The sequence below is a fragment of the Phyllobates terribilis genome, unplaced genomic scaffold (assembly GCF_046119375.1).
Source record: "Phyllobates terribilis strain yellow unplaced genomic scaffold, ASM4611937v1 Scaffold_3__8_contigs__length_932513732, whole genome shotgun sequence".
Lineage (NCBI taxonomy): Eukaryota > Metazoa > Chordata > Amphibia > Anura > Dendrobatidae > Phyllobates > Phyllobates terribilis.
Genome location: NW_027362763.1, coordinates 170,817,500 through 170,829,610, shown reverse-complemented (window position 1 = coordinate 170,829,610; position 12,111 = coordinate 170,817,500). Strand labels below are relative to the sequence as shown.

At 43.5% G+C, this 12,111-nt stretch overlaps 1 protein-coding gene across 5 annotated transcripts in view; it reads right to left on the bottom strand.

Annotated features, from left to right (window-relative positions):
- Positions 1-12,111, bottom strand: part of PPP2R3A (protein phosphatase 2 regulatory subunit B''alpha) — a 211,442-nt gene that overhangs the window by 78,183 nt on the left and 121,148 nt on the right. For all 5 annotated transcript variants that reach the window (XM_073674268.1, XM_073674266.1, XM_073674267.1 and 2 more), the window contains one exon: positions 2,815-5,302. In XM_073674268.1, the coding sequence (XP_073530369.1) occupies positions 2,815-4,791 (1,977 nt within the window). In that variant the 5' untranslated portion in view covers positions 4,792-5,302. The remainder of the gene's footprint in view (positions 1-2,814; positions 5,303-12,111) is intronic.

The following is a 12,111-nucleotide window of genomic DNA, read 5'->3' as shown; positions in this document are numbered from 1 at the left end:
CCAACGAAAACGCAGGTATCAAGTTTTATTACGTTTTTGGTGCAGAAAAATCATAAACCGGCACTAAACTGTATCGGCATGAAAAACGCAGCAAAAAAATGCAACAAAACCTGCTTTTTTAAGCAGTTTTTTTTACTGCCAAAAGAGGTTTTTACTGCAGAAAAAAAAGCAGCAAAAATGCAGCGTGTGAACATAGCTTACATGGGTCTTAAGAGCCGGACTGGCAGTAAGCAGATAATCGTAGCTTCATATTAGAGGTTAGCTTTGATCATACAGCCCCTTGAATGATATTTCCTTGATGACCAGTGGGGGTCCAGAATGCTGGAACCCCATCAATCCCAAAAATGGGTCTTAGAAATATAGCACTGGTCAGACATCTGCACCACTACTTCATTCATTCTCTCTATATTTGGCCCGCGACACTGGGGACTATGTGGGGCCCGTCATACTGTGCGGACGACTATGTGGGGCCCGTCATACTGTGCGGACGACTATGTGGGGCCCGTCATACTGTGCGGACGACTATGTGGGGCCCGTCATACTGTGCGGACGACTATGTGGGGCCCGTCATACTGTGCGGACGACTATGTGGGGCCCGTCATACTGTACGGACGACTATGTGGGGCCCGTCATACTGTACGGACGACTATGTGGGGCCCGTCATACTGTACGGACGACTATGTGGGGCCCGTCATACTGTACGGACGACTATGTGGGGCCCGTCATACTGTACGGACGACTATGTGGGGCCCGTCATACTGTACGGACGACTATGTGGGGCCCGTCATACTGTACGGACGACTATGTGGGGCCCGTCGTACTGTACGGACGACTATGTGGGGCCCGTCGTACTGTACGGACGACTATGTGGGGCCCGTCATACTGTACGGACGACTATGTGGGGCCCGTCATACTGTACAGACGACTATGTGGGGCCCGTCATACTGTACGGACGACTATGTGGGGCCCGTCGTACTGTACGGACGACTATGTGGGGCCCGTCGTACTGTACGGACGACTATGTGGGGCCCGTCGTACTGTACGGACGACTATGTGGGGCCCGTCATACTGTACGGACGACTATGTGGGGCCCGTCATACTGTACAGACGACTATGTGGGGCCCGTCATACTGTACGGACGACTATGTGGGGCCCGTCGTACTGTACGGACGACTATGTGGGGCCCGTCGTACTGTACGGACGACTATGTGGGGCCCGTCATACTGTACGGACGACTATGTGGGGCCCGTCATACTGTACAGACGACTATGTGGGGCCCGTCATACTGTACGGACGACTATGTGGGGCCCGTCATACTGTACGGACGACTATGTGGGGCCCGTCATACTGTACGGACGACTATGTGGGGCCCGTCATACTGTACGGACGACTATGTGGGGCCCGTCATACTGTACGGACGACTATGTGGGGCCCGTCATACTGTACGGACGACTATGTGGGGCCCGTCATACTGTACGGACGACTATGTGGGGCCCGTCATACTGTACGGACGACTATGTGGGGCCCGTCACTCTGTATGGTTGGCTCGCGACTTTGTCCAAGTTTTTAATTTTGGCCCTCTGTGTATTTGAGTTTGACATCCCTGCTCTATGGAGATAATTGAAGAGACCTCAGCGCTGGTAATCAGTATCAGGGTGGTGCCAGTGACCAGACCCCCCAACTCAATCATAAAGCGATGACAAACCCTAACCTTCACTTAAGAAGAGAACATCCCTTTAATATTCCATCTTTAGGCATTGTACATATATAGCCACTAGGTAGACCTTGCTCTGAGTTATATACTAATGATTTTTCTTTGTTACTCAGAGCTCACAGAATAGGTGAACATTGTCACACAAGTCATATAGATCTGTTCACACAGCTGTAACCCAAGAACCTTGTCAGTACACGAGGCAAACAAGGACAAGGTATTGGGTGGGATAAAAAGAAATGTCTGTGGTTTTGGAGGTTTATGAAGGAGATAAGTAACAACGTGTTAATAAAGACGCAACGGTATATCAGAAATACTCAAATGACCTGAGCAACATTTTTGAGCACATGTGTTAGAGAGCTCACGCTGAAGGCAAGCTGAGAAAAGCCTCATCTATGAGCTCCCTGGAGATACAATGGAGCCAGACTCATAAACCAGGATTTGCAAAGGCCTTAATGCTGCTCCGTACATGGAAATGTGCTAGTTTTACTTCATTATGACATGGGGAAGAAGTCTGTTATCTAAAGAAGAGATTTACAACAGAGGATAAAAAGTGACTTCGCAATGATGGTTGGAAACGTGTGCCCAGACACTCCTACAATCAATGGGATGAAAGTAGAGAGGCTATGAACACTGGAGCTTACAATCTACTAAGAGGAAGGCATATGATACTGTAGGGTCGGTGGGGGGTGTTTATTTTTGTATAGTGGACCAGGCACAAAACTACCAAGAGGGTCATACTTAATGCTGAGGAAGACGTCACCCAGCTGTGACCCGTGAAAGCACAATGAAATACCAGAGGGGAGGAGGATTCAGCTGAGTAGTAGTTGAGTTACAAAGAAGAGGAGTGAAGCCATAGCTCATCTGTAGAAAAGGGCGTGAAGAAGCATGACTGAGATCCTAAAAATGTCTCCAGTCTCTTTCTCTCCTCGTTTCCCAGATCTCATGTCTAACCTCCTTCTTTGACTCATGTGCTACATTTAGATTTGGCGCTTCTCTCTACAGAAAGAGGAGTGGTGGTTTTTTTCTGTTATTTTACCAACTTATTGTGTCTCATGTTTATTTTTTGCAAATCAATTGTAACATATATAAAATGTTCTTACCTTGATCACTTCAGGTGTCTGCTGGATAGACAAAGTGGAGCTTGCATCCTTGACTTGGCTGTGATAACTCGGAGATGGGAGGGGACTCTGAGGAACCAAAGTTTCTTGGAGGATCTGCATAACTTCCTTCTGCTTTGACAGAGTTCCTTTACCTGATCTCCAGTCCACAAGCTCCTGGGCAAAGTCCTCAATGCTGCCCAATATGCGGAGTAGAAGGTTGTCATCATCTTCTGTGGGGCTCATGCTAGATTCATTTCCGAGTACAGATGTAGCAGGTTGTGCTTTGAAGTCTTCCTTGAGACCGGGCAGTCCAGTTGATTGTTTGGTAGGTGCTGGTGAAGATATTGGTGGGTTTTTTAAAGTGCTTTCAATTTTTTGCGAAAAACGTTCCAAGTCTAAAAGCAGTTTGTCTATTTCCTCGTGGTCACTGCTCCTGCCCGTTCTCATTGGCACTACTGTATTCACATTATTGGGAGCTGTGGGAGATCGGCCATTGGCAGTGTTGGGAGGATCTGGAGAACTAGTCGAAGGAGTCTCTTTAGGTACATAAGGACTAGTCGATGGATCACGACACAATTTTTCAGCTGACCAGCGTTTGCTCTCACACGTCAGTGGAGCACGTGTAGTTGGTGACTTCTTTCGGTGAGGAGCCATTTGTGAATCTGAATCTTCTTCAATAAAGAGCTTTTCTGTCGAGTTCCTTGGCAACTTCTCCCTAATGTGTATATGCGATGAAGGATTGGTTTGCTGAGAAGTTGTAGAATGATTTTTTAGCACGCTGGCTTGGTTCTGTTTATTTCTTTGCCAAGTCTTTGCAGGTAATGGAGGAGCTACGTCTGGCACGGACCTTACAATACTAGTTTCACAGACACTGGCGGGTTGTGACGTAGACTCATGATTTTCATTGGTGGTTGATGAAATGGCTTTCAAAGAAGGGGGAGTTTGCACAACATCTTCATACTTTGGAGGCTGTTCATGACCATATATTGGTGAAAATGGATGTTGCTGCAGACTGTTGAGGCTTTTAACAAGTTCAGCCAAATCATTAGGTTCAGTGCGTCCATGGGAACCTTGTTCCAGTTCAAAAGGAAGCTTTTTCAGATAAGAAGATAGTCTTGCCATGACATTCATGTAAATGATCTCAGGATTTGGAAAATGATCCGAACCCTTCCCATCTCCCATACCACTGCCACTTCCACCAACAGATCTGTTTTTTATACACTGCTTTATTATATTAGTACATTTCTTCAGGTCTTCAGAACATTTCAGAAGAATATCCAAACACATCTTTATATCCTCCCCAGATCCGGAGCTGTCAAGTTTATGCTTCTTCAAAATCTGGTTTATCAGGTTCTCTTCGGAAAGCCCTTGCAGATACAGCGAGGCCAAATTAATATTCTGCTCTAACGAGGTGCCATGGGGCATTATTGTTTTTCCTTCTGATCCCTGAGACTGTAGCAAACCGAAAGGCGGACAGTTTTCATTGTTATTGAATTGGCCGTATATGAAGTCATAGTCAGCTGACTTCCGGCCAAAAGATTCAGGACGGACTTTTCGACCTTTTCTGAGATTGACATGCTGGTTTGAGGCATTCTTTAGCTTTTCGAAAGAGAACTCTTTTGTTTTTCCACTTGCAAGATTTATAGCTTCACCTGTTATGTCTTTCAAACTGCTGGTGTTCTGAATGGTGGCAGTCTTTTTACCCTTAAGGTTCACATGAGGGTAATCTTCAGCAGAAACCCCACTTTCTCCCACTGTAATTTTGTTGCCAACACCTCCGCCATGATCAGGGGCTACCTCCGAACCTTTCAGAAGGTCTGAACACACTGTGTGATGAGCAACCAGGCACTGGACCCCCAGTCTATGAGCCTGGCAACTTCCGAGACAATAATGTACTACATTTTGAAACTTATTGTCCAGTACCACACTATTGTAATATGTGATTTTGCTCACAATCACCTTGTAAGGTGCAGCCATCAGGAAAATAAATACATAAATAAGATTAAAAATGAAGAAATTCAGAAATTTGCACCATCTTGTGCTTTAGTTATAATGTAAAATGCATCCACATAAAAATCTTGACGTTTACTGCCAAAAATGAAAAACAACAAAACCATTCAAATTCACACATGCCGAGAATAAATACAGTCTCCAATCACAATTCACAGAGTGATCCAAAATGGGATTTTACGTTCCAGTCAACTTTCCTGGGGATGTGAGAAGTAATCGTTTCTAGACCTCTGTATCTTGCCTCCAGCTTGTACAAAATTGCATCTCCTAATGGTCTTTCCACGTAACAACGTGAGACGTCTTGCAAAAATACAGCCAGCAGTTTGCAAGAACATGGCAGAAAAAAGGAGTAAAGTTTAATTTTTTTTTATTTCCCTTTACTCAAAAAAAAAAAAAATTCTAATAATTTTCCATTGCTTTCCACACGGAGAAAGTTTGCTTCAGAAACTTCAGACACACTGCTCAATGAGAGGACAACCTACGAAGAAAGAGAAAAAAAACAAAAATTAAGACTCAGGCAGAGAGTTAGTAATATATTAACTCATACTAATACATGTGCAAAACGTAAAAAAATAGACATGTGGGCATACAATTTATGAACTTAAATGCGCCAAAATACTGGTTTAATTTTCGCCAAAACGTTTTTTTTTGTAACTCGCATCATATTTATTATTTTAGACATTTTTTGCAGCTTGTCGAAAATGGGCATGGTTTGTTACAAAAGGGAAACCATGCACCAAAACTCAAATTTGTGACACAAAACAACTAATAGGTGATGCAAATTTGGACTAGATAGTCCTAAAATACACCAGATTTACCAAACAGCATAAAGAACTATGATGCATTTTAAGACTGTCTAGTCTTAACCCCCCCATACAATTTAGATAACCGTCTGCCAAACAATGTTTTGGATGATCATTTGGCCAAGAGCCATCTCCCTTGAGTCTCCCAAACACAGGAGCGCTCGCATTGCCATGTGCGTTCTCTATGAGAGATCTGCTGCCAGACTCCTCTGACGGGGGTTTAGTATTAGAGAACAAAAGGATTTGCAGTCCAAAAATCAGACTCCCCAGATCTTTCTGTTCCCTGACATTATCTACTGGGGGACATTCAGGAGGTCCGCATACACAGACTGTCGATCAAACAAGTCTATATTGGCGGAAGGGATGGGCACATGGATGAGTGTCTTACAGAGAGTCAGTCACCCCCAATGTGCATTTTAAACTGGCTATAGTGTTGTAGGGTCTTATAAAAACCATACTAGCACTGTATCATACACTGATACAGTGCCTGAGAAAATAACTTAATTCATATGCAAATCAGGAGGCTTCGGTGCTCCCTTGGCGTGGCTAAGAGTTTTGTGCACCCTTGGTGTGGCCAAGAGTCTGGTGCACCATTATGCCTCTTCAATAATGGTGATCTTCCTCAGCTTCTGATTTACAGTTCTTGCTGTCTGAATGCTGCCGGCGTGTGCCCATGCGCACTGGATGTCGCAAGTTAAAAGCTATTTTCTCCAGCACTCTACCGGTCCGGCGCTAGTATGGTTGTTATAGAGGCTTAGTCTACTATAACACTGTATAGCCCATTTTTAATGCACTTTGGGGGTGACAGACTCCCTTCAAGTCTGCATAGTCTGAGAATTAGACAGGACTGATAAATATGCCCCATTGGATGTAATTTATCAAGATGGACTCATACATTATTCTTCAATCATAAGTTCGCAGCAGTAAAGTAGACCAAATTTCTTAAGAGGTGCATGCCTCAATAAATTTGGGTTGTCCGTGGCAGAAAATGAAATCCACACCAGCTATGCACTACCATAGATTTGTGATAAAAGATACGCCAAATTATAGTAAATTATTTCTCGGGTAGCGGTTGGTCATGCACCCAAGTTGACCAAAATGGCATAAAGTCTTAAATGTTTGCCTAAATACACTGAGCTAAATTTTGTGATTATTTCACACTAGAGGGAATAATAAATGTCCCTCTGTTGTGCAATATAAAAAGCATTGCATAAAGTATATGGAAAGAGAAGATACAATTTTTGGAGATCTAAGTAGATACCATTTTGATGCTGAAGAGCACCAGCTGTGGGCAATGATGTCCTCGTTCCTAGCCTTTAACGACTGAAAACGCACCCACTTCCAATAATGGATTTTACGAGCCCCTTTAATTTTGGCTAGCACTCCATCTCTCGCTTACTTGCTGCTATTTGTGAATGACAGCTTGCACGTGTGTGATCTACCCGGTGTGGACATGTGACCAGCTGTCCGCCTCAGATGTGATTTACCCGGATCACCAGTCCACTCCGGGGTTTTAAATCATTTCTTGCCAAGCTGAGGGCTCAGACTCCAGAGCACACACAGCTGAAACACCGGCCAGGCGCGGGCCGAGGCGCGAGCGGCCACTTCAGACTTACTCTAAAGATAAATACTATTACTTGTATTAATATTTATTCTGAAATTATTTTCAGCGGTCACCGGCCGAGGACATTTTATTTTTTACCACTTGCAACAAATTATAAGATAAACATCTGAAAATCCTGTTTGCTTAACAACATAAAAGTGGCCGACTGTTGATGTTCTGCAGCTTGCAAACCGTGATATTTATAGGTCAGGCTTTGTATTCAAGTCAAAGCCCAATTCTCTGGCAACATTTTTATGGCCTTCAAGACTAGTTTTTCTTCAAAGCACGTCAAGGATTACTGCCGAACAGCAGTAAAAGTTGTAGAAGCTGAAAAGTGGAGCAGTGGCCAACAGTTTGCATACATGGCACGCGGCACGCTCTTGTAGTGCGTCATGGCTTGATGCGGGATCGCTTACTTCTCTCAATGGTTCCAGCACTGATCCGAAATAAAATTTATGGCCAGATGTGCACAAGTCAGACATACATCACCTGTATGTCAGACTCACTCTGTACTTTCCATCTTCTTTCACACCACATGCTTCCACTTTTGCTCTTAGGGCTCATTGACACAACTGTATTCTTGGTCCAAGTTATAAGATGCGCCTAATTCATTAGGAGGCACACTTCACTTAATGAATTAGGTGAATCCTACAGCTTGTGTGCCCCATGGCCAGAAATATTACTCCAATCAGGGACTGGAATACATTTTTAGCTAAATTTAAGCCACTAAAGTGGTCAAGACACATCCATGATCTGCCCATTTTGGCAAAGCTGATCAGCTGTCATGTAAAAAGCTAAAAGTCACAAAATTTTTGAGCAAAAATTTTGTAACGTTTGAAGGTGTTTTATGCCAGAAAGCTGATTAACAAACCTTAATCAGAGCCAAAATATTATATAATTATGGGTCCATATTAACCAGTCCAGGAAGTAATTTGACGATCATTCTAATTTTTATTTTATAAATGAATAATACAAGTTAAAATAAAAAAAAAACAACTTTGTAATATAGCTTAGTGAAATCTTCCTCCAGGACTTTTCTTTCCTTGTCAAAATTCTCAATTCACGGGTATAATCTGTAATACAGTGAAGATTATTACATCACTGAGATAGGAGATGACAGTTAGTGCTGATAAGATTCTATGTAGATGGGAAGAGGAGGATGGAGGGGCTAAAGGCAGAGCTACTACTCTTCCCATCTGCATAGAATCTCATCAATAGCAACTGTCATCTATCTCAGTAAGGCTATGTTCACATGTCCAGTAATCATCCGTTAGAACGGATCCAGTAGCAACCCATTGGCAAAAAAGGTGTGTAGAAAACTGTTCTTAAAAAAACAGATTTCCGCTGGATCCGTTTTTTCTTTTTTAACATTGAAGTCTGTGGAAAACGGATCTGTTAATCAGCCACCCATTGTTCTCCCATTTGAAACGGATCCGTTTTTTGCTTACTGGAGGTGGAAAAATAAATAATTAAACTGATCCAGTAAGCAAAAAACGGATCCGTTTCAAATGGGAGAACAACGAATGGCTAATTAACAGATCCGTTTTCCACAGACTTCAATGTTAAAAAAAAAAAAAAAAAAAAAAAAAAAAAAACGGATCCACCTAAAATCAGCTTTTTAAAAACTGACAAAGTTGTGTCTGTGCAACTCTCACCAACAGATTGCTGCTGCTGGATCCATTCTAATGGGTGATTACTGGACATGGGAACACTGCCCAATGAAACAATCTGTCTTCACCCAACACAGATTTCACCCCGAATTGAGAATTTTGAGAATAAATGATCAGTCCTTAAAAGGAGAAAGAAGCAGATTTATCTGATAAGATGCATTACAAAGTTTCTTATGTTCACTTGTACTACTGATTTATGAAACAAATTAAGAACGACGGTTACACTGGAAACTTCATTAATACGTCCGTTTTAAGTGGCTGGATCCTGTATGCTATAATGGGGCTGTTCACACGTCAGTGTTTTTTATCGTGCACTGTTTCTTCAAAAAGAAAAATCATAGAAATGTCTAATTTTGATTTGAATCACAGATTAACATCACCCATACAATTCTCAGGGTCATTTATTTTTGCATTCAATAAAAATCACTGATGTCTGAATGAGGCCTAAGGCTACTGTCACAGGTCCGTGTGGATTTTACCATTCATCGGACACATTTTTTTTCCCAGGTGTGATTCTAGTTGCATCATGCTTTTTTTCATTGGAGAGATGTGTTTTTAATACAATAGAAAGATTCCCAGGTGGTTTTTTTTTATATTTCATGTATAGAAGGATTCCCATCTGCATCTGTGTTTCACGGATCCCCATTGACTTGTATCGCAGAGTCTGATCCGCAAGACACGAATCAGGATAGGACCTGCTGTGAGGCTCATGGATCGAGCACTCCGATCTGGAATATTTCACAGATATGTGTATAAATCCATGGAACTCTATGGATGTCTTTGCGGTCTCAAGTTCAGTACACATTAGAGTTATGGATAGAGCCATGTCTGCTGGGCCACGCCCATTTACAAGCAGATTGTTGTGGTCACCATTGACTTTTTATGGAGACCATCAAGTTTCCCACATAGAACTGCAGACTAGTGGTGAATGTAGATGTGCCGAATTCAGCCCATAAAAGCACCTTAACGAGCGCTAAATGAGTGTAGAAAAAAATAATTTGGCATTTGTTTACCTGCCTGTTCACACAGGCGGACGAACAACGGGAACAGAACAAATCGCTAAATGTGGGCACCCTCTCCACATGCGGCGCGAGCACCCTCTCCACATGCGGCGCGAGCACCCTCTCCACATGCGGCGCATTGTATAAGCAGCACATCATCTCTTGTTTTCGCGGGGTGGTGCGCTGCCGATAAAGAGTTTTATTTTGTCACCATAAACAATCCGATCACCAGGAATGAAATTTCCTGCAAAAGCTGGTACTACACCATGAGCATCAGTACACTCGCTGTCCAAAATAACAGTACCCCTGGCAGGCAGCACATAATGCAGATGTGAACAGAGGCTTACTAAACCAAACAAATGCCAAAAGAAGATAGTCCGGAGGCCACCATGCCCATTAGTTGTTCAGCGACTCATGAAAACATTGTCAGCTTCAGCCTTTTGTTTGATCATTTTAGATGACTTCGGGTGCGTGAAATTTCTGCATCTTTTTACAGGAAATACGCAGCGTGAAATAAGTTCATTTCTATATGCTTTTTTTGGTGCAGATTTTTCCCCACTCATTAGTATGGGTGAAATCAGAAGCAAAAACTGAAAGAATTGACATCCTGCAGATTTATATCTGCACCAAATCTGCAAGTCACAAAGAAGCAACGTGTGCATGAGACGTCAAGATTCTCATTCACTTTGCTGGAATCAGGAAACCCTTCAGGTTTTGTGACAAAAACATTGCAGAAAAAAATGCAACGTCTGCACACAGCCTTAGTGGTTAAAGAAGATGTTCAGTACTTTATTCCCCACCTCAATGTATCCCCCCGGGGCCCCTAAGACTTATTGTAAATACCTTCCGTTGCAGATAATGCCTGTGAGTGGCGCTATCGGTGGCCGCTTACAGGCAGCACGTGACCCCACGCTGACGTCACAACAAGTGAGGTGTCACTCAGCGCTGGGGTCCCTGTGGTGGCTGCTGGGTTACCCCCCACGTCACACCCAGCATCCACCGCATGCTTTCCCAATGAATGGGGAGAGACAGAGCGCGCGGTGGATGCCAGGGGTGACGTGGGGGCGGGGCGGGGGGAACCCCGTCCACAGCCTGGCAGCCACCTGGAACCAGGAAGATCATGACCCCCGGCTGCTGCCAGCACTTGTCGTGACATCAGTGGATGTCAGAGCCAGCTGCAGCCGGGGGTCACGTGATGCCTGTGAGCGGCCAGTGATAGCGCCTCTCACAGGCATTATCTGCAACAGAAGGTATTTACAAACGTCTTAGGGGCGAAGGGGATATACATGGGGGGGAGGGCAATATAAAGTAGTGGACAACCCCTTTAAAGGTGTTGTGCATCTCTAAGGAGAATTTTCTTAAATATATGTACTTTGGGCATTTTTACAATTCAGTTTCATTCAAATGTTGCCCCATTCTACTTTGTTTCCTTGAACACTCAAAAATGATTTGGTCTGTAGTCATAAGTTAGCTGAGAGGAGCTCAGAAAGAGAGAACAGTTACAAGCTCTCCCATGGACTAACAGAAGGCGCTCACTGACTGAATCTCATTTAACCCATTCTGCAGCCAGTAATACAGAATGTAACAGTGACTATAGAAGGCAGACAATGGAAAATTTGTAATAAAACCCAATCACAAAAATGATTTTTTGAACCAAAAATACATGCATTTAAAAGGTAACCTGTCACCGGATTCACCTACAGGTCATAATTAAAGGGGTTGTCCAGCCTTAGACTACAAGTCTGCAGTCAGTCACGCTGCAGAGTTGTGAATCCTAACATTGTGCGCATTACGAGGACTCTCTGATGCCGACTCTGGGAGCATGACCACAAAAGTGATTGGCATATATGCAGCCACATGCCGACTAGTTGGGCGCGGCCTCACTCAATGCAAGTGCATTGAGTGAACCTGGACAAGTCTAGTTGGAATAAGGCTGGAAGTATGCAAATCTCACGCAGTCACAAGACTATCTGCTTTAAGCACCAGAGAATCCTCACAGTGCGCACTATGCACGCTGTGACAAGGTCACTGGCAAAGTACTGGAGAGAAGATGTGTAACACCAAGATTGTTAGCTTCAGTGATATAAACATAGAAAAAGTGTTCTAGCACATGAAGCATAGAAAAGGGTCAACCAGCCATCTTAGTGCTAGGGTGATTAAAAGGGAGGAACTCAGAGGATAAAATCACAGCCTTTCAGAGCATTTTTGTG